Source organism: Dicentrarchus labrax, unplaced genomic scaffold, assembly GCF_905237075.1.
Source record: "Dicentrarchus labrax unplaced genomic scaffold, dlabrax2021, whole genome shotgun sequence".
NCBI lineage: Eukaryota > Metazoa > Chordata > Actinopteri > Moronidae > Dicentrarchus > Dicentrarchus labrax.
The window spans coordinates 22,492,360-22,516,329 of NW_026136713.1; the positions used below are offsets into that span (position 1 = coordinate 22,492,360).

Sequence of the window (23,970 nt, forward strand, 5' to 3'; positions counted from 1 at the left end):
AGGATCAGTGAGGTTATATAAAGTAAATATAATAATGTAAATATAATAAAGTTAATATAATAATGTAAATATAATAAATATAATAAAGTAAAATATAATAAACTATAATGTAAATATAAAGTAAATATAATAATGTAAATATAAAGTTATATAATAATGTAAATATAATAAAGTTATATAATAATGTAAATATAAAGTTAAATAATGTAAATATAATAATGTAAATATAAATATAATAATGTAAATATAATAAATATAATAATGTAAATATAAAGTTATATAATAATGTAAATATAATATAATGTAAATATAATAATGTAAACATAATATAATAATGTAAATATAATAAATATAATAATGTAAATATTAAGTTAAATAATGTAAATATAATAATGTAAATATAATAAATATAATGTAAATATAATAATGTAAATATAAAGTTATATAATAATGTAAATATAATAATGTAAATATAAAAATATAATGTAAATATAATAATGTAAATATAAAGTTATATAATAATGTAAATATAATATAATGTAAATATAATAATGTAAATATAATAAATATAATAATGTAAATATAATAAATATAATAATGTAAATATAATAAATATAATGTAAATATAATAAATATAATGTAAATATAATAAATATAATAATGTAAATATAATAAATATAATAATGTAAATATAATAAAGTTAATGTAATAATGTAAATATAATAAATATAATGTAAATATAATAATGTAAATATAATAAAGTGTTAATGTGTACAAACAGAATCAGACCAACGTGTTTCTAAAGAACTATATTTACATAATACTCTTGTTTTACAGAGAACCATATCAAAAGTATAAAATACTTACAAAAACTCCGCTGCAATATATAAAAATAACCTCTATCTTCTCCAGATCATTAGGAAAGGCTTACATACAAAAAATATATTTATACATTTACACAGTTGAACACAGAGAACTGAACGACGCTGGAAGCTGAAGGTTCGTCGGGAGATCGGCAGCGATGGGCATGAAACGGTGAAACCGGCGCCGAGCAGACGGTTAATAATAATAAAAACAACAACAGGTCTGCAAACACAAACAGTACAGTAGATCACAGTTCCACCTTAACAACAGGACCAGCAGGCCACAGTTCCACCTTAAAGGCTGCAGACGTCGGAGCAGGTCGGACGACGGGCGGCGAGTCGGACGTGAAGCGAAGGTCTGACTACTTTATATACTGAAAACTATGTGGACACAACGAGGTCATATTCAGCGTCAGATTCACCGCCGGCGGTCGGAGCCAACAGGAAGTAGCTTCAACACATCAGGAAACATCAGGAGCCGAAAACTGCGTCTCAAAGTTTACAGTGAAGGTCCAAAGTCTCTTTTACCTTCAATTCAATGAAGAACTCTGAGTTTTAACCTGCAGAGTGAAACCCACTGAATTCCTCTTTCTAACCAATAAGAACTCATCAGGACTTTGTTCTCTGTACAGAACCACTGGGATCCAGGACGCTTTACTTCATGTGCTTTTCTTCCTGCTGAGAACCCAACGTTCACATTTACTTTTGGTGGAACCGGTTTATAGAACAAGGTGCTACGTGTGCAACCGTCTTTATAACAGACTGAAACCTGTTTCCTGTTGCTGCTTTAAATCTACAGCAAGATGTTTTAAACACTGCGAGAGGGAAACGGGCCCAGGAGCTCCAGTGGACCCTCTTACAGGAAGAACTGCAGCTGAAATGTAGTGGAGACGGATTAATGCTTGTAGGAGACGTACAGTCGCTCCCGTGTCTCTGCGGTTCCTTCAGAACGACGAGAGGAACATTTTACTGCTTTACTGAAACTTAATCAATAATTCAGTCTTTCTGCAGATGAACTCCGACTGAAGTTTAATTATCGTGATCAGAAACGCTCGGTTGACCGCGACCCTTCATCCCCTCTCATCATAAAATCACTTTACATGACTGCGGCTCATTTTCCTAAAGCAAACACGCTGCGCTGTGTCACATATTTAAATATTCGTCCTCTCGGCAGCGTAATGGCAGATATTTCCATAAGATATGAAAATGATCTCCGGCATCGTGTCTGCCTTTAATCTGCTCACAGTAGCGTGTCGTGGTGAATTTATAGCACTCGGACATTAAACTGAAACATGATCGGGTTTTATAGAAGAAGGGAATATAAAGTATTCGTAGTCAACGGAGTAAAATGTGCAGAGACAACTTTAAAACGACTCGATCACATAATTCTAATGTGTGTTAAAGTTTCAGTAACATTTCACCAACAGACAGAAGGAAGTGACGGTCTGTAGGTGGCGCTGTGGGGCGGGTGCAGTGGTTCAGTAGTCTTAATACGACTCCTCCGTTCAGCCTCCAGTCGTCCACAAACAGTGTGTAACACAACAAATACACACTGATCATCTGACGAGCAGCTCGGGCTCACACACACACACACCTGCTAGAACACACAGATCAATAAAGTCATCAACACAATCAATCCTCCAATCAGGTTTAAGATTCTTCCTAGGCCCCGCCCCTTTCTGCTCCACGCTCCGATGAGCAAGATCTGCTACGCGCAGGCTAGCTAATCGACTGTTAGCTAGTTAGCTTCCATTTTGCTAACATTAGCTATAAGTAGCTAACATGCTAACAACTGATGATTAGCTCGTTCAATATATAATTCGATATTTACTCTAATGTCTCTTTTATCTTTTAATCGTCTTCAAACTGGGGTCTTCTTTTCAACATAGATTAGCTTAGCATGTAGCATATCCAAGCACAGGAAAGCAGGAAGTAGACCGTGATTGGAGCACAGAGCAAAAGGGGGCGGGGCTTAGGAAGGGTCAGTTTGATTGATGTCTGATATAATTTAGACCTCGATCAATCATCAATAACGGTTCTACCGAGGTAGCCGTCTGTATTTCTTCCTCTGTGGTTGAATAAAAGCGTCCTGATAACTTTATTAACTTTAATTTAGCAGACGGAGAAATAAAGGTGTTTCTGTTCAGGTGTGTAATCTGCACCGAGCAGCGACTCAACTGGTTTTATTCCTCACCAGTGGGTCAGTGGTTGGGTGTCAGCTGACAGAGGGTTCGATCCTCCGTCTGCTGAAGTGTCTCTGAGCAAACGGCGGGAGATCGGACGACCTTCGTTATTTTACAGCCAGCGAGACGAGCTCTCATCGTTAGCTGCGTGGCTAATGCTAACAGACAAACATCGTGTCGCTGTTTTTTTTTTTTAAACACGGCTGCTGCAGAAAGTCACCAGCGACTCGTCTCCCGGGTTTCAGTGCGGCCTCTCAGCTCAGCAGGTGCAGGCAGGTGAGTCCGACTAGTGGTGGCCGGCGAGCAGTTCGTCCAGGTCGGCCATCCACTCCTGCGTGCTCTGGCCCTTCAGCAGGGAGTCCACCAGCTCGCTCTCCCCGGCGAAGCTCCCCGACGCCACGTTGTATCCAAACGACACCTGCTGCTGCTGCTGGCTGGCAGTCCTGCTCACCTGGTATCCCTGGTTACACTGCAGTCCCTGGCGGCCGTTGCCCTGCGGCGGTCCGAACGCCGCCAGGTCAGGGAGGACGGCCTGGTTCTGATTGGCCTGCTGTTGTTGAGTCTGTTGCTGATTGGCCATCGGAGGGCCGAGGCTTTGAGGGTTGGGCGGCGCCCTCTGCTGGGCAGCCATGTTCGTCTGCATCATCTGCTGCACGGGGTTCAGTCCGCCCATCGGACGCCCGCCGGGGTTTGCACCAAAGGGTGCGGCGCCAGGCGGCATCTTGGGAATGCGAGGCTGCTGCTGCATGTGGAAGGCGTTGGGGGGGTTGTTGAAGGCGTTGGGGGGCAGGCCAGCGTTACTGGAGGGCGGCTGGTTGGCGAGCTGCTGCTGCCAGGCGGCGCTCTGGGCGCCCTGCATGCTGCCGGGCAGGTTGGCTCCCATACTGTTCTGCATGGAGCCCGGCATGCGGGCGGCGGCGGCGGCTGCCAGCTGCTGCTGCTTCAACATGGCGGCGTTGGGCTGCGCCTTCAGGTGCTGCTGCTGCTGAGCCAGAAGGTTCTGCCTGTAGGCGGCGCTCATTGGGCCCAGAGGCTGGCGCTGAAGGCTGGGCTGCTGCGTCGGGTGGGCGGCGAGCGTCGGGTGGTTGGGGTGAAGGTTCATGTTGTTGTAGAGCACCTGCTGGACGTCCACGCCGCCCCCGCCCCCTCCGCCCCCGCAGGACGACAGACTGATGTCAGCCTGACTCGCTGCCGGGGGCGGAGCTACGCCTCCTGCCGGCCCACCGCCCTGACCCATGTTCATACCCATCATGCCCTGGTTCTGAGGGAACATGCGCTGGGACCCGGGGGCGGGGCCTCCCATAGAGCCAACGCCCCCCATTGGCTGAGAGGACGCTGTGAAGAAAAAAGACAAAGTTTGTAAAGAACATTATTTATTATGAATTAATGATTGATGTCTCCAGAAGCTCAAACATATTCAGTTTATTACGTCACATTAAACTGGAGGAACTGTGGTTTTATAGAAAGAAATATTTCAGCTCAGTTGCTGATTGTCAATCTAATCAATTGATCCTGTTAAGTGTTTGAGTCGTTGTTAATCCGGCAGCAGTGGAAACTGTTAATGATTGTTTCAGCAGTCGGTCGGAGCTGCAGACATTTGGAGACCGCTGAGGACAGACGGTTCATCAGAACTGTTCAGTCTGTTATTTAACATTCAAATCAGCGGCGAGCAGACAGACAGTGTTTGTCCTCAACGTCCCGACAACAATAACAACCGGCTCCACCAGTATGTTAATCAAACTGATAAAAGTCACACAGCACAGATGCATTCTGGGTTCAATGAGCTCTAAAATAAAACTGTATGTACTAACTTTCCTTCATCACTGTGGTAATGCAGCGTCTCAAACTGCCTCCGTCCTCCAGCAGAAACATCATAATGTGGCCAGAAAGTTGTTTTACATCAATGTAAACTACTAATTCATATAGAATCCAACTATAAAATTATATTTTATAAAATGTATTTAATAATAGTAAAGATCCTGCAAATGAATGTAAACAGCTGATGAGAAGAGATCAGGTTTGTTGAGTGTGAACAATAAACCAACCATTGTCTGAATGTGATATTTTAAAGGAACCAATAATCATCTTAACAGAGTGAAGTTATTGTTATATTGTTTCGTACTGGGTGTTTATATGAGGAAGGTTTTCTGCAGACAGTCGCTGTTTGTCTCTGAACTGTCAGCGAACAGTCGGCTCATCTTCCTGAAATAAAAACTCAACCAGTGAATTCCTGCTCTGTAACCTGAAGGCGTCTCCTGTCCTGTAGTGCTGCTACTAACACCTGGAGGTTTAGGCTGTTGTTCACCATTAACAGATTAAACTGAAACTGATGTTAAACCTGAAATAAAGAATGAAATCTTCTGCAGGAGAATCGAGTTCAACCTAACAGTGAATATTTTATAGATGATATATTTGATTTCAGTGGAAGGATTCCTTCAGGAGGAAGTGATATATGTTTGTTTTCCATCAGGTGTTTGTATCTGTGAGATCTGCTCGCTGTGAGCGTCACAGTAGCGTCACAGCAGAAGTTTTTCTTGATTTGCGTAAGGCTTTTGACAGGTTGAACATGACATACTATTAAACAAACTGGCAAATTATGAGCTTTCCATAGACACACAAAATTGGATTAAATCTTACCTGAGTGGCCGACATCAGTGTGTGCGGGTGAACAATACTCTATCCCCATTTAAAGCATGCACCCTGGGAGTGCCATAAGGGTCAATTTTAGGGCCACTGCTTTTCAGCATATATATTAACGACCTTCCATCTGTGTGTAATGATGTCGATTTAATAATGTATGCTGATGATACTGTGTTATATACTCACGGGAAAAATGCAACTGAGGTTGCAATGAAATTAACTAAGGAAATGCAGAAGGTTGTTGAATGGCTAAATAACTCGTGTTTGACCTTAAACGTTGAAAAGACTGTAACCATGTTCTTTACAAACAGGAGTAAACTCAGGGATTGTCCTGAAATCTTAGTAAATGGGCAAAAAAAATCAAAAATGTGGATGAATTTAAATACTTAGGGGTTACCCTTGATCCAACACTTAGTTTTAAAAATCATGTTAAAAAGCTGAGTAACACACTGAAATTTAACCTCATGAACAACAGAAACCATAAGAAACTCTCTTACTGTTGAAGCATCACATACATATTTAAATGCAATAATTCTCCCACATCTTTTCTATTGCATGACAAGTTGGTCTCAGGCATGTAAAACAGCCTTAAAACCACTTGAATCATTATATAAAAGTGCCCTTAAGATTCACGACAAAAAAACACGTCAATATCATCACTGTCATATACTCACCAAATATGGTATTTTAAATCTTTAAAATCTAATAATGCACACAAACGTATGCCTACAGTTTAAAATCATTCATAATGCTACTGCTCCTCCTTTGAAGAAAATGGTTACACTCTGCTCAGAAACAACAACAAGAGCTACCCGCTCAGTTACCAGGGGAGAGTGCATTTGGTAAAACATCTTTTTCTTTTGTTACCACAAATCAATGCAACACTTCCAACAGAGCTGATTACATGTGCGGATTTTAAAACATTTTCATTGTCACACAAAACGTTGGATGCTGTCACAGAAAACTTGTGTGTGTGTGTGTGTGTGTGTGTGTTTGAGTGGGGGGGGTGTATTTGATGAGGGGGGGCATATTTATTTATAAAAGTTGGCGGGAGGGGGGTAAATTGTTTTAATGATGTGGGAATGTGTGTATTCATAACTTTGTAATTGAAATTTTGCACAACTGTGAAATAGCAACTTGCTAAATCCCGGTACAATGCATCTCTCCTTGTTATATGCAGGGTTAATGTTTTATTGTGCACTGTCCCTGTTCAAATAAAATAAATAATAATAATAAAAAAAAGGTGACTTCCTGTCGTCCTACCTGTAAACTGGTTGACTGGCGGCTGTGGGAAAGGGTTCTGATTGGCCGGTTGTCCCGGCTGGTCCTGGTACTGCGGGGGAGGTCGGGTCAGGTGTCTCTGCAGCTGCTGGTCCTGCTGCCGCTGTTTCTCCTGCACACACACACACACACATCAATAACTGGATGTTGGATACATTAACAGATATTTACATATTCTTCATACTGTGAACAACTGCACATTATTATAAACACTGCAGCTCTTTACATTCAGCGCCCTCTAGTGTCTGACTGAAGGTTTCAACATAAAACATCAGAACAATAAAAGTGTTGTTTATGAGCCGTTTAATGAAATTTACAAACCTGTTTGACTTTACAATCAGTGAATGGAGGGAAGATGATGAACCTTATTTTGACAGATATCAGTTTATTGGTACAGTGACCTTAAATAAAAAGGTTCATGTAGCTTAAAATTTAAGCACTTTTAAGGTTCCTAAAAGAAACATTTTCAGACTCCAGAAGCTATAAAAAGTAAACTGTGGCTATAAATGAAAATATGAAGATTATAGAATTCCTTTACACCCAGAGAAATCAATGTATATTCTCTTTGTTTCTTTTTCTTGTTCTTATTAACTTTAATTGTATTTTTGTATTTATTGCTTGTTTATTTCCAAATGAGGGATCAACAGAGGACATATCTAGTTAATATGACGCCTTCCAGGACGCAACAAAGAATAGAAGAACTGGATCGTTTCATTACAAATATTATTAGAATAAAGATTAAAAACACGGTAGGAGCTTCCAACGTGTCCCAACTGTAAGATAAGTACTGGAACCAGTTTACACTGGAAATAAATAAATGAGCCCCATATCAGCCCACTTTAGAAACCTCTGATATCTAATGTCATCACTTCAGAGAGATTGAGAACCCGTACAGGGGGAAAACGGGGGAGAACGGGGGACAAAACACTGAATCTTGTAGGAATTAATTGGAGTTTGACATGTTTCAACACCTGTGTGCTCTGGTGACCAGGTGAACGCTGTATGTGGTGACCAGGTGAACGCTGCGTGTGGCAATCAGGTGAATGAATGATGTTCATCCTGTGGTCGGTTACTGTACCTGTTCAGCCATCAGCTGCTGTCTCTGCATGTACTGCTGCTGCTGCTGTTTCTGCTGTTCCAGGATCTGCTGTTGATGTTGATGCTGCTGCTGCTGTTTCAGTGCCGCGGCCACCGCCGCCGCCTGGCTGCTCAGGTACGCAGCGTTACCGTGGTTACCTGCCATACCTGCGTTGGCCCCCGGCTGGGCTGTCATGGCGTTGCTTCCGGGCGCAGGCGCCATGGTGTTGGCGGGGCCCGGGCCGTGTGGGGGAGCAGGGTAGTTGTTCTGGTCCTGACAGAAACATAGACAGGAGGAGACGCAGTTATTAGTGTTTCCAGCACGGGGCATCGTTACTACCACTCCAGGACCTGAATCTGCCTTTATAAAGTTTAGAAAATACATTTATTAGAACAAATGTATTTAAATAACTGGAAAAATTATACTTTTAAAAAACTATTCCCCCGAACTTCTCACTGAAAATATTAAATTCTGACTTTGACATCGTTCCAGAACATTTTCTTTTCTAAAGGAGGACAAAATAAAATCAGATTTATTGGATTTTAAACTGTTCACTTTCAACCAGAAATCTATTTATTATTGTTATAATTTATGTCATAAAGACTGAATTTAGACTTCTGTAGTGATAAAAGAAAAAAAACATGAATTATGATGAGAATCTGCATTTTTAAAGCATATTATTGAATTATTGTGTATTTTTTATTAATGTGTTTATTTTACTACATTAATTTATTTTCTGTACTTTTATTCATAATTTTACACTTAGAAGTAAAATACTTTATATATTTGTTCTGTAATAACATTTATTCATATTCTTATTACTTAATCTTAAAAAAAATAAAAATCACAATTTATAATAACAAATAAATAATATTTGTCAGGGTTTAATAGAGGAACAAACATTACTCTGTTGTGTTGAAAATGGACAAAAACTAAAAACATGTCCTGCATATTATTATTGTATTTCTTTTATTAAGTACCCAGTATTGTTTTAATGTTTTTACACCCAGTTAGTAGTTGTTAGTTTTAGTGAACTCTAATAATCCTGGTTGTTCTGTAGTTGAATATAAAGTTACAGAAATAGAAACTCTGGAGTAAATGTATGGAAGCCTTAAAGGACAAAAACTGAAGTTAGTGGAAGTTTCAGTGATAATAAAGTGCAGCAGGAACAGAGCGTCCCGTCAGCAGCAGCTATATTTAAATACAGACAGAGGGAATATGAAAGGCTGCTTTGTCATCGCCTTCCTCCAAACCCCCCCCGTGTGAGCCTTAGCAACCAGCTGACACACACACACACACACACACACACACACACACACACACACACACACACACACTCACACACACTCACTCACACTCACACACACTCTAACGCGTGGGGCCCAGGCTGGTCTGAAGCAGAGCAGCTGAACAAAAGGCCTCCCTGCTGCAACCCGACTTCACCTCCACTCTCTGTACTGGTCTTCAGCTGCACCTGTTGGACTCGGACCAGTACAGCTACAGGACGGTTTGATTGACTCCTAATGGTTTTAAAGGATCCCCTCCTCCATCAGGACAGTTTCTGAATCTAACAGTGAGACCGATATGAAACCTTTCACTCTGGCGCCCCCTCTGGACAAACGAGAATCGTCCCTCCGTTGTTTGTGAGAATGTTTTGCATCAGCAGTCTTTCAGCTGTCTCATTTGCTTACAACTGACACTTCAACTCTTCTCATCTCTTGCACTTTAAAGTAAAAACTCACATTTTAATAAAAAGGACACCCCAAAATTCTTCATTTAAAATAAAAGTTATTAAAGTTTCAAACTAAATACGGTTTATGTCGGCGATCTGGGTCAGGGGCTAAAATACAATTTACATTTTCCAGGACAACACAGATTATTTCCAGGATATTTGATCATTTTAATCCATTTCCAGGTGTTTCCATGACTGCAAAACTAGTCTCTAAATTTCCAGGTTTTCCAGGAACGTGGGAACTCTGGCAGTGTTTATTAATGTATAAAAACACCATTTTATAACCGTATTCACAGATTTGGATGAAACTAGATTAATATTTTACGGACAGAATATCTGTGGGCTCAGGAGCCGGGCTCAGGAACCTCCCAGTGAACACAGCTGGACCGAGACTGACTGATACAGTGCTGAGCTCATTTACAGAGTTTCCTGATGGAGAAATGACTAATCTGGCAGAGCGAGCACATCTAGTACCTACGCTGTTACCATGGTTAGTTGTTCAGCTAGCTGTACTGTGTTCCCTCCTGGTCTGGGTTCACTCGAAGCTCCAAGTCCCTGAAGATGACATCGTCACTCTTAAATCCTGCCTACAAAGCTCTGATTGGATTGGATCCAACTGGGTGACGGCGGTCTGGTGCCTGTAGGGGGCGTTACCAGGACATGGTAACACCCCCATACGTCCAGTCTGCATTCACTGAATCTAAAATATAAAATCTAACGATGAATGTTTTTCCACCAACACGGTTCTTTTTCTGTCTTTTGAGAATTTTCTGAAGCAGCTGCAGCCGACAGTCGGAGCCTCTCAGACAGACTCTCATTGTTCATCAGTACTTTACAGCTGTGTGCGACTGTAGAACCGGGTTCGGGTTTATTAATTAGATACCTTCTGAAGCCACTATAGATCACATTCACTGCTAATGGTAACCATCCAACATGAGCCAGGAAGTCTGTTCTATACAGAGAGTGTGTGAGAGAGTGTGTGTGTGTGTGTGTGTGTGTGTGTGTGTGTGTGTGTGTGTGTGTGTACTCTGTGTGTGAGTGTGTGTGTGTGTGTGAGTGTGTGTGTGTGTGTGTGTGTGTGAGTGAGAGAGAGTGTGTGTGTGTTACTCTGTGTGTGTGTGTGTGTGTGTGTGTGTGTGTGTGTGTGTGTGTGTGTGTGTGTGTGTGTGTTACTCTGTGTGTGTGTGTGTGTGTGTGTGACTGTGTGTGTGTGTGTGTGTGTGTGTGAGTGTGAGTGTGTGAGTGAGTGAGTGAGTGTGTGTGTGTGTGTGTGTTGGTGTGGGGTGTGGTGTGTGTGTGTGGTGTGAGTGAGTGTGAGTGTGAGTGTGTGTGTGTGTTACTCTGTGTGTGTGTGTTACTCTGTGTGTGTGTGGTTACTCTGTGTGTGTTACTCTGTGTGTGTGTACTCTCTGTGTGTGTGTGTGTGTGTGGGTCCAGGAATGTGCTGCTGGCCCGGTTATGAAAGCAGAGCAGAACTCTCTGATCAGTTTGTACAGTTCTTACTGTTGTAGTGATGTTAGCACGGATGCTAACAGCGCTAACAGATTAACACAGAATCACTTCCTGGTTTCGTAATGTTATAGTCTGAGACATTTTATAGTTTTATTATAAGATGTGAGAAACTATTCAACTATTCTTATTCCACACAGATATTTAAATGCTGACATTATATTTATTAACAGCACTCAGAGTTTATTATTCTAATGAATTAATGTAAAAATAGGATTTAATTTAATCTTTTATTTAAACTACAGAACAAATTAAAACCTTTTGAATGTGTAAATGATTAACATTGACATTATAAAAGGTCTGTATACACACAAAATGTCAGTTTCTACAACTTCTTTGCACCTTATCTATCTATTTATCTTTTCTACCTCAGTATTTTATTCTATTGTATTTTATTCTATTTAAATGTACCTGGCTGCTATGACGACCCAGTTTCCCTTCAGGGATTAATAAAGTCCATCTATTTCCAAACTTATACATTTAATTATTACAGTTAAATATAACAGTTAATATAAAATAAAGCCAATGTAATGTTATGAAAGATCAATTAACCCCCAACGAGGGTCAATTAGTGGTTTACATCTGTGACCTGCTGAGACTAATGTGACCCTCACTGACCACCGTACCTTTCACTGTGTCTGACTGTGTTACAGGTCATTACAGATGTTGAAACCATCAAACGTTTACCGTAACGTGCAGCCCTGGTTGGAAGCTGCTGAAGTGCTGTTGAGCAACCCAGCAGCAGTTACCTGTGTCACAGTGAGTCTTACCTGTGTGTGTGGGATGTGCTGGCGGAAGTTCATGCTGTTCTGCTTCTGTTTGATCTGCTGCTGCTGCTGTCTGAGCAGCGTCAGCAGCGCCGCCTTATTCTGGTTCTGAGCGTTGGGGAGCCGCGGCGGTCCGGGCCCCGCCTCAAAGTGCGACAGAGGTTTGGTGTTGTTGTAGTTCAGCATGGCGGCCGAGGCTTGAGACCCCGGCGCCGGCGGGTGGCTGAGAGGTGGCCCTGGAGTCGGGTGACTCAGCATGTTGGGGTGTCCGGCGGGCCCCGGCCCCATGTAGCTGCCGGCCCCCGCCTTAGGAGAGCCTTTGTTGGGCTGACCGGGCATCAGAAGCTGCTTCTGGGCGTTGGGGTTGAAGTCCTGTGGGTACAGGGAGGGGCTCGTCGGCTTGTCCATACCAAACGCGCCCCCTAGTGAGCTCTGAGAGGTGTTGGCCATCTGGGGCCAAGGCGGGGGGTGGGCATGGGGCCCCTGGTTGTGGAACTTGGCCCCCGGCTGTGGCTGTTTGTGCTGCTGCATCTGGCCGTGAAGGTGCTGGGCTCTCTGCTGCTGGGCGGCCAGCTGCTGGAGCTGCTGGGCGGGGGACAGGTCCTTGGGCACCGGGGGGCCTGGAGGGAGATGGTGGTTGGGGGGAGGCTGAAGCTGCCTGGGGGAGGAGCAGGCTGGGACGGGGGCAGGGCCGGGGAAGAGGCGGAGGAGGAGGCGACAGGTGAGCTGGTGGGGTGAGGAGGAGGCCCGGAGGAGGTGGACCTGACGTGGGGGGAGCCGGTGCGAGAGTCCTGCTCGAAGGCCACGGAGGCCGGGGAGAACTCCGACTTCACGCTGACCAGATCCGGAGGGAGCAGACCCTGGGACGACTGGCCTCCCCCGCCACCTCCTCCTGCTCCTGCTCCTCCTCCCACCGACACAGCACCACCGGGAGGCGGCGCAAGCTCCAGAGGGTCTTTGCGGTCCTCGAAGCTGTCGTTGAGGATGTCCTGGATGTCCTCGTAGGCCACAGAACAGTTGAGCTCCTCCATCAGCTCCGTCCACTCCTGCTCGTTCAGGTTGAGGTCGGGGAACAGGCTGTTGTTGCCTCCTCCCGACGGCGGCATGATGGGCAGGATGTCGTCGGGCTCCTGCTTCATCTCCTTCCGATGGAAGTCGGACCCCGACTCCCTGCCATCCGCCGACTCACCCGTCGACCCGTGGGTGCCGTTAGAGTTCAGTGCGTCGCTGATCCCCAGCTTGGAGTCCAGTGGGGAACCGTTGGCGGTGCCGTTGTCCAAGCAGGCCTTTTTGTTGGGGGGGAAACCGTCGCTGAAACCGTTGACCTGATCTCTGCCCAGAGGAGAACTAGCACTCTCCAGCTTCCTCTTCACCGTCTCCTGCAGCTGGAGGGACAAACACAAACAATGAGATCAATTATCAACACAATGTCACAAACAACGAGAGTTCAAACCCCAAACCTGCTGCAGCGTCTGGATAAGATTTTATGGATAACCAATATCATTGTTGATTCTGTATTGATCCCTGATCAATTCTCTCTGTCTCTCTCTCATGATCCCACACCACTTCACTACCTCCTCAAACTTCCCTCTTTTGTGACTGTTTTGATTGTAGAGACCCCATACCAGCAGAAATTACATATTATACATATTAAAGGCTGCAACTAAAAATTATTAATTTTCTTTGTGCTTATAATTGCGTCTATAACTGTAACAATCTGTCACAGCACAAAGATTCAAACCAAACATATTCAGTTTACAATCATACAGAAACCAGTGAATGTTTCTTATTTCTGCATCAATAAAAAAAAAACAATGGTGGATTATTAATGTAAGAACAGATTAATCTGATATTTTTAGCTCTAAACTATTTACTCAACAATTCCAGTTGTAGCTCACAATGTCTTAATTTAGATATTTGCATCATTAAATGAGGTTATTTGGGAGAGCTGAGTAACAAAGCCAGCTGTCGAACTATGACTGCATTTCTATTTCAGTGGGTGCAGGTGCAGTTCTCCAGCTGCAGGGGGCGCTGTGGCTGAATGCACAGAGTGAGGAGAGCTGGTTGGAGTAGAAAGCTGTTAATAGAATCAGCTGCAGGGTTTATATAATGCAGATAACAAAGAGCTTCCTCAGAGCACTCAGCAGATCACATCTGTCCGCTCTGTAGGCAGCGCGACCCATCGGATCTCAACCCGCAACTTCTTCCATCAGCTGATCACCACGCCGTCACTGAGGCTCCAACACAACACCTGCACTCAGGTGAAGAGCACTCAGGTGTTCAACAGGTGGAAACAACCTGTTGTTTCAAGTTCTCCTACAAGCTTTGACAGTAGAAACCCTGATTGTAGTGTCTCAGGATGTGACTAACAGCTGCTGTTAGCAACTGTTAGCAGTGCCTTTGGGCACTAGATGAAAGGTCAGAGGTCAGAGGATCAATAAAGTTCTTAGAGTTCATCCTGAGGAGAACATAAATGCAGATGGACACAGGTGAACACATTAAAGGCCTAGTTTAGATCCATACTGCAGAAACCTGTGAAGAATATGAAGGAAAATATTTGTTCCAAGTTGGTTTAGTTTTGTAGCCGAGGAACAGAAGTACCGACCAAAACACTTTATAAACAAGTTTATTCTTTTCATATTTCAGGCATTTTAAAGGCTAATATTCAGATTATTGGATGTTAGACCTTTATAGACCCTTCTGTGAAAGTCTGAACCCCATTTCATGGAAGATTTGTCAGTGTGGTAAACTGACTGATATTTCCATCAGAAGCTGCTCGTACGTCAGATCATTAAAAGTTAACAAATAAAAGATTATTATCAGTATCTGACCTGACCCCAGCATCCTTACTGTTGGTGTCTCTTTCTGAAAAACAACTTCTCCCCTTCAGAGATGAAGAAGATAAAATGTTTGTCATGGTTTCAGCCTCATGAGCGCAGAAAGGTGACGTCTTCCCTGAAATATGCTGAGAATTTCCTGATTAGCCCGACTGGTGCCAAAATGGCAGAAGCAAAACATTTTGAGTTGGCGAGCAGCTCCCAGATTCTGGCCAGTACTTCTGAAACCAGCAGCGAATGGTTTGGATTATAACCCGACTGTATGCAGAGTCCTGGACCGGAGGGAAGGGCTCAGACAGACAACCCCAGCAGGCACTGACTAAAAAGGGAATTAACATAAAATAAAATGTCACTTTTCGTACGTTATCAATCTTTCATGTGTTTCCCAGCAGAGTTTCAGCCTCGTATCTCGTGAGTGGAGCAGATAAAAACACCTGTGTGGGTGGACAGACTTCACAGGAGCGGTTTAAAGTGGCCGACGGGTTCGCCCTCGGATTCTCAAAGTGAGAGGAAAAAACAAATCAGAGGCGACAGCTGCACGCTGAAATCTGTCAGTTTCACTTTGTTTTGTGCTGGTTACTCACTCGATGCTCTCTCACATTTCCATCCGTAGCTTCTCAGTACTCATTTACTTTACAAATCTGAAGTCTTTGTACTTTCTGTTCTGAATAAATGAAAACTGTAGTTCCCGTTTGGAGTCACAACTGCAGTTACAGATAACCGATAATTATGTTCTTCTCGTGGTCAATAATGTAAAAGAAGTGTATAACCTGTAGTTTATTCACTCCTGGAGGTAATACAGGCTGAGATGTAGTGAGCAAAGATGGATGATTTAATATTCTGATTCTACATATCTGTTATAACCAAATCTAACTGACATCACTGTTGTTCACAACAACACCACCAACACTTCTGGCTCTTCTAATGTTCATTCTTTCTTTCGTTTCTTTCAAAGTCCTTCAATCGTTTTGCACAAGAATAATATAAACTAATAATTACGTCCTCCTGAGTAGTTTGAGCCTCCTTTTTTTTTAATTTTAAAAAAATATTTTTTTTATTTTTTTTTTTTTTTTTTTTCCTTTTTATTTCTTTTTTTAATCTTTTACAATTACTGGGGTTGTAGTTTGAGCCCCAGTGTGTAAACATCTTCCAGTGTGCACACTGTGGTGAGGAATCAGCTGTTGCAGGGTCCCTACTTACAGTCACAGTCAGCAGAGAGGTCAGTGGTTTTATAAAGACGCTGCAGACTGAAGTGGAAACAGGGGGGGGTTGACGGACAGATCGGTGCGTCTGCCCCAAGGAAAAGGAAACTGGTGACTCAGTGAACTTCTTAAACCTGAAATACTGGTTCGACGACGACTCCTCCTTGTTACCACGGCTACAGAGCCACGGGGGGGGGGGTTACAACAAAAGTGCTACAGCCATCTACTGGTGGGGGAGGGGGAAGGCAGAGGTCCTGCTCCTGCTAGAGCGACTACACTGACACATCAGTGGCATTCTGGGTATTTGAGTCTGTAGACATGTAACACCGGACTGCAGTCAGTCAACTGATACAAACACTAATATAACTAGTACTACAGCTCATTGACTAGTAGTGCAGCCCATTAACTAGTAGTGCAGCACATTAACTAGTAGTGCAGCTCATTAACTAGTACTACAGCTCATTAACTAGTAGTGCAGCACATTAACTAGTAGTGCAGCTCATTAACTAGTACTACAGCAGTGGGAGTAGTTGAGCAGGTGGAAGGAGAAACAATGTTTTAATCCACTTTATAACATTTGAATTGTTCCAGTCAGAAAGTGAAGAACAACTGATTATAACACACACACACACACACACACACACACACACACACACACACACACGCTGGAGTTTCAGACAGAAAACATCATTAATAAAACCAACTGCAGAATATAGAAAGTGTTTCTTTAATAACACTAATCAAGTAAAAGTTATCTTATTGATATTTTCTCTAGTTTTTATTTACATATTTAGTGTTGAGATAATCTAAAAGTAACTGATAATCAGTAATTGTATCGGTATCAGATTTAAAGTAACCCTGATTATATGTGTACTAATCAGTTAATTGTATATTTTATGGTAACTTTACAAATGTGAAACTAAAATAATGATTATAAAATATAAAACCTTCCGAATCTCTGCTGGTCAGACAAAACAGGAAGTCTGAAGAGATCTCAACAGTGTCACGTTCACTCTTGTGTTTGTGGTTGTTAGTTTTAGTCCTAATTTAGGATCTAACACTAATGTGGACACTTTCCTTTTCAACAGAGCTGCTAACAACGTGCAATGCATCAGTGAGATAACAAGGTTTTTTTAAAACTAAAATCAGAGCAACAGAAGTCAGAACAACAGGGCAGTTAATGAGAACCTGACCTCTGACCTCTGCAGTTGCTGCACTGTCCTCATTATTAACAGAGTCAACCACAACAACACTTTATAACGGTGAATGCGAGGTGAGTCTGCTGTTGTGGCTGAAATAACAAGTCTGCATATTTTACATTACAATCAAATAAATAAAGACTTCTGAATATCTTCACTGTGACTCATCCTGGAACTTCTGGCTCTCGCTCAGCCACAAAAATCCTAAGTATCTGCTGTGTTTACGGCAGCTTATCGTCGCTCGATTGCAGCACCAATATTTAGATTCCTGCAGTGAAATTCTTGTTTTACAGGTCAGTGTTTGCTATTTGTTTGACTGTTATTGTGCCTGTTCCTCTATGGACCCACTAACAGCAGCAAACATCACATATTATTACTTACAGCAGCTCTTTATGCAGCTGGGGGCACAAACCAACAGCTGTATTCACATAATATCCATTCAATCCTTCAATCCAATCTTCTCTAAATCATTCCTCAATCAGAAGTCTTTCCATCTCGTGAATCTGATCATTGCCAATCAGATTAGATTTGTTTTCAATGTAACAGAAATTAAAAAAACAACATTTTCCAACAGAATTCGGTCCACTAAAAAGTAGTAAAGATATATTTTCCTATTTGTTGATGGTTATTTTATCATTTCATACAGTTTATGGTAGCTGAGATAGAGCTAGGGCTGCAACTAACCAATCTTTTCATTATTGATTAATCTGTTGGTTATTTTTAGGATTAATTGTTAATTAAATGTCAAAATATTGTTAAAAATGCTCATCATGATTCCCCAGAGCCCAAACTGACGTCTTCATGTTGCTTCTTCTGTCCAACAGACAGTCACTGCTTGAATTTAAGAAGCTGGAAGCAGCAAATGTTTGACATTGACAGGATCAATTATCAAAATGACAGTTTAATTTCTTTCAATAGATTAATTGATTAATGCAGTCTAACTTTTGGACCTCAGTAAGTGACCTCACTGAGAGAAGCCTATAGCAGCTTTGTTGAGGTGATTAAGCTCCGCCTCTTCGGGCAACGCCCGCTGTCGTCACCACGCAGGCGTTTCCACACACACACACACACACACACACACAGTGACACAATCAGTGATGAGTCAGCTGTGAGGGGGCGGTCGGGGGTTTCTGTTCACACTGAGTCACCTCTCAGGACTCCAGTCAGTGTTTGCCAGAATCAGACTGAAAACAACCCGACAGAACCCGACAGAGAGGAACACTGCTGTCCACCGTCACTGCTCACCGTCACTTACATTAAATGCTACATAAAATAAACTAAATCTGCTGCTTTACATCCACATTCTCTTATTCTGCTGCCCAAAGAACCTCCAGAACCTCTTTAATGAACACTAGAACTTCTTATAGGACCCCAGAACCTCCTCAACAGACACTAGAACGTTTTACAGGATCCCTTGTATCACCTCTAAACATCTTCAATGACCCCCTACAACCTCCTCAGTGGTCAGCACAACTGCCTAAATGACCCCTAGAACAACTTTAAGACCCATAAAACTCCTCCATGGAAACTAGAACCCCATAAAGGATCGTAGCTCTTTAAGTTACCTCTAACAGTCTTAATGAGCCCCACATCGTCCTCAGCGTGTTCACATTAAACCGGTTGAATTTGTAAACACATATTTTCCATTTCAGCCTCCATCCAGACTTAAACTCAGCCTCCGGCTCCCAGAGTGTGTAAATCCTAACACAACGCTCGTGGTTCAGTCTGTACGGCGTAAACACGGCGTTTCTAACACGACAACATTAACAACGTTGATGTTAAGATGACAGTTCATCTCCAACCTCGTCTGTGTTCATCAGTGTGGATGCTCATATCGTTATAATTACTGTTGTCTGTCAGTGCAGCAGAATACACAGCTGAGCTTTTGTCTTTAATCTGGATTTATGTAGATTTTGTTGGACAACATCGTGATTATAAAAACACCAGAGCAGCTGGAGAACGACTGCGGATTAATATGTTAAATGAGAAGGACTGTGTGAGTGCTGACAGAGAGCGAACAGTATCTGTCGCTGCTCAGTCCGTCTGCAAGTTCGTATCCTGTCAGCAGACGTTGGCTCTCGGCTGTGATGCAGTTTAAAGTCTTGAAGAGGAGGATGGAGAAGATTGGGCTGTTTTTAATGATCAGTGTGGAGACACAAACAAGCTGAATGTAACAGGAATGTTTTGGTATTTAATTTCTCTCTGTAGGTGAACACAATTCGAGGTGTCCTCTTACAGTCCTGATGTGGATCTTCAGCTGCAGTCTGTCACCTGCTGTGAGACTCAGCTATCAGACGGACTTTGGACTTTTTTTTTCACTCCTGTTTTCTAACAGCTGAGCTTCAGCACACACACACACACACACACACACACACACACACACACACACACACACACACACACACACACACACACACCTGTTGTCAGTCTAACTGGACACACACAGGACTTGTGGAGACTTTAATAGACAAAGACAACCCAACGTTTAACAGGGTTTCTGCAGGTTTCAACAGGTTCCATTTAAAGACCTTTTAAGACCGTTACAAATACAGTTTAAAGACCTATTTTACCTCCAGATTGGCAAAGTATGGAGGTTATGAAGGTTTTCTAGTTGTTACAGCATTATCAGTGCTAATATTCATCAAAAACACATCTAAAGGAGACTGAAAATGCAACTTTAAACAAGTAACGTAAACTTTATTAATCCAATACATTTTTAAGAGACGTGTGAGCTCGTTCTCGTAGCGTGGTTTCTGAACTGACTACAGTTTTCCTCTAACCACAGCACAGGCTAAAACCCAATTAAAACATTCCAGGACAACATGGATTATTTCCAGGATATTTGGTCATTTGGTCATTTTAATCAATTTCTTAGTGACTGGAAACTAGTCTCTAAATGTCCAGGTTTTGCAGATTTTCCAGGATGCGTAGCAACATCGTTAAATCTCGATTTTACGACTTAGCCGGTTTTTGGATCGTTTCAAAACAAATGAATCAATCGGCTGCAGACAGATTGAGCTCTAAGGACTGTGTGTGTGCAGCAGCCTTCAACACCTTTCTGTAAATAACCAAATCAGAAAGAAGAAAGAGGTCAAAGGTCAGGGTGTAGAGCTGTTACGATATGGCGTGTTGCTTGAGGACACTTGAGCAGGATGAAGGGGGTTGAGCCTCACCGTCTGCATCTGTTACAGAAACCACAACCAGGGCTGAAAGGAAACGCACGGGTCACGTGACCACACAGCCACAACACAACACTTCCTCTGTCAATCACTGGAGCTGCTCACAGACACACAACGGCGGTTTCACCAGAGCGGAGAGGATCTCACTGATGAGGCAGCGATCAATCAGTGTGATCAGCTCTGATTAACAAACACATGCTGTCTGATGTCGGAGCTCAGAGAAACTGCAGCGGTGTTTCCAGCCGACGCCGCCAGACTGCAGCGAGTCAGAGGGATCGATCTGGATGTTAACTGATACTAACTCGTGTTTTAGGTTGTTCAAAGGAAACTGAAACATTTCTTCATGAACCTTCAGATGCATTAACATACGACCTTATCAATAAAGCCTCTATGACTATATATATACATATACACACACACATATATATACATATACATATATATACACACACACACACAGTGTATTAATGTATAGTAGCAGTTGTCAGACTGTGGACATATGACGGCCTTTAGCTCGTGTTTCTAGAGTTACGTGTTGTTACGAACACGTTAGGAATTGTTAAAATGTGATATTTCTTAAAGGGAGTTTGGTGCAGGGAGCTTTTAGTTGGATTCAAACTGCTGATATGGATCATTGTTAACGTTTAGTCTCCACTACAGAAACACTAGCTGACTGCTGAAGGCTGATCAGGTTGTCTGCTTTAATAATGAGAGTATTGATCACTGACGCTGACTGATTTGGATCCTTGATATGAAAAGGTTTGTGAACTACTGGACTGGCACACATTCGTCTGTACAATCTTTATAATAAACATGTTGTCCTGTATTGTGCTGTGAGTTACGGTTTGATTCCGTATAAGTATCTGAACTCTGGAGCAGCTGTCTGTGGTGCGTCTGTGCCGGCCACTCACCGCTATCAGCGTGCTGTTCCGGCTCTGCTCCGCCGCCGTCCCTCCGCCATCCCCGTGGTCCGTGCTGCCGCCCCCGCCGCCGCCACCCGCCGCTCTCTGTCCGGCCTGGTCTCCGCTGGGCTGGGGCTGCCGGTGCTTGTTGGACCTCTTGGCTTTGGCCTGCAGGCAGCGTTGGTGCAGGGCGAAGGTCTGCTGCCTCTCCAGCTCCAGGCGCTCCAGCGTGGCGTTCTCGTAGCGGTTCTCGCAGCTGTTGTGATGCTGCCGGAAGAGCTCGATCCTCCGGCGGAGCCTCTCCATCACCGCGCTGTGTCGCGGTGTAACAAAATCCGCCATCATCAATAAAGACTTGTAGTAAACTCCCGGCTCAGGTTTCGTCCATAAAATGCTGAATTTGGCTCTTTTTCACCCCCCCTCGCCCTTTACAAACACTCCTGTGCTGGCTCCATGGAGGCCACCTTTGTCTTGCTAATGGCCTTCAGTCACAGCGGCACTCACTGCCGAAGAGGAAAATTAAGGTTTTTGGGTGAAATACCATTCAGCCTCCTGAATTACTCATTTAAACCCACGTTTATACTGTAAGGATCCACTGATACGGTTGTTAGGGCCGATACAGACACCGATTATTAGTGACACCGATAGCCGATCATTTACAGTAACACAGTTCGCTCAAGTACGTAAGTAAGATTTTAAAAAGGTACTTTACCTGAGTATTTCCATTTAATGCTACTTTATACTACAACCCTCAGTTTATGGTTACAACATTATCGAATGATATTTCTAACGTCTAGTGTGTGTGAAGTTTAGAGGCAACAATCTGCCGATGTCTGATGATGATACAGGAGTTACCATTAGATATAATGTGACGCTGTAAGCAGGGCGACATATTCTAATTTAAATAATAAAAGTTTTAGTCAAACTGTCCCACCATATGCATAAAAACTGATTAAAGAAAAGTTTACAACACTAATATCTAGTGTTTGCTGGATTTAACAAAACAACTAAATCAATGCAGTGTTTGAGAATTAAAATAATATGAGAAAACAAAATACTGCAACGACATTTTTAGGTTTTTTGATAAACTTTAAACATAACATTAACGATTAAAGAGTGAGATTTGCTGTTTAGATGAGCTCAGAGTATTAACTGATGTGTCTTTGCTCACTATAGAGCTGTGTATTGGTGAGAATCTGCTGATATGTATCATGATACAGGCGTTATATTATATATATTCATTATACTGTGATACTGTGAGCAGGGACATAAAGTGCAGTTCAGAAACTATTGTTTGGTGGATTAAACACAAACATCTACATCAACATATTGTGACACGATATTTTCTTACATTTGAGCCTTTATTACCTTTAAATTAAGAATAAACTAAATGTTATAAAGCACAAATATTACCAGAGAATTGACGGTGATCTCCAGAGAAGCAGGTATTGATCGGTTATGGTGTCGGCTGAATAATCCTCACACTATAAAGCTCTTTATGTACCACAGCTCGTTTAAGTTGCTGCTGGAGCCACAACCCCGATGGAAACAACCCCAGCCCGTTAATATTAAACTGTACAGCGCAGTGTGAATCAATGAAACTCTCTCTGGATGACTGACTCCCGGTGAGCTAGCTGAAGTTAGCACATTCCTCCACTCTCAATCAAAGTTGAAGCGTCGAAAATTCCTCAAAAAACGAGTCGAGTTTCTCTTAAAATCAGCTCGTTTGAGAGCTAGCTCCCGTTAGCTTCTGACTGGGCCTCCATTTAATCGTTACCGATGATATCACGGTGCATGTGAGGCTCTCCAACTTCTGTGAAACTTTATTTTGCTCAACTATTAGCCAGCTAGCTTGGTTAGCGGGACGAGAGCTAGCTGGCTAGCGCTGGCTACCAACTTCACAAACTGATGATCTAATAAATCCGTTATTTTATTTAAACACTGCGGCTCTTCTCTCTACACATACACATTACTATAACACACACTTTGTAGATGTTTGAAGGGTAGTTACGCTGTGAAAGCACTTACTGTGAAGTGTTGCTGTCCGCTCTTCCTACAGCATCTGTCTACTAACAGCTGATCCTCCTGCTAGCCGCTAGCTGCTAACTGCTAACACAGGCTAACGCTAGCTCGGCTAGCTGGCTGGCGACCTAGCTAGGTGGCTAGCCTGAAACATTTAAATAAAGCATCCGACTTTATGTGTGTTCCCGCCGCGGTGTGGGCCCGGATGTGTCCGTTGGGGGCTTCCAGAGAGCGGGTCGGTCCGCGGGTCGGTCCGCGGCTAGCTGTCCCTCGGAGCTGCTTCTATTGTTGTCCAGCGGACAGCCACTGCTACGCCGCCATCTTGGAAACTTTCTCTTTTTTTTTTTTTTCCAGCGACAGGAGGAATGTCCCAGGCCCCGCCCCCTCTGCTCTGATGAGTGACAGCGGGGGCGGCCAATGAGGAGCGAGTATTTCAGGAACACTTTGTGACGCACCCGTCCGACAGGGAACGGTGAGAATGAGTCGGAAGTAATGAGCAACTGACATAAAGAGCAACTGACAACCACAATAACATTGATAGGGATCGAACGGCGACATGATGGCGGGGCCGCCTCC

General features: G+C 42.8%; 1 protein-coding gene across 1 annotated transcript; it reads right to left on the reverse strand.

Annotated features, from left to right (window-relative positions):
- Window positions 1-794: 794 nt before the first annotated feature.
- Window positions 795-23,394, reverse strand: maml1 (mastermind-like transcriptional coactivator 1). Its single transcript, XM_051419834.1, is given in 6 exon segments — window positions 795-4,381; window positions 6,950-7,079; window positions 8,046-8,318; window positions 12,057-12,704; window positions 12,707-13,438; window positions 21,382-23,394. Coding segments are annotated over 6 exon segments (3,168 nt in total). The 5' UTR covers window positions 21,718-23,394; the 3' UTR covers window positions 795-3,332.
- Between the last annotated feature and the right edge of the window lie 576 nt (window positions 23,395-23,970).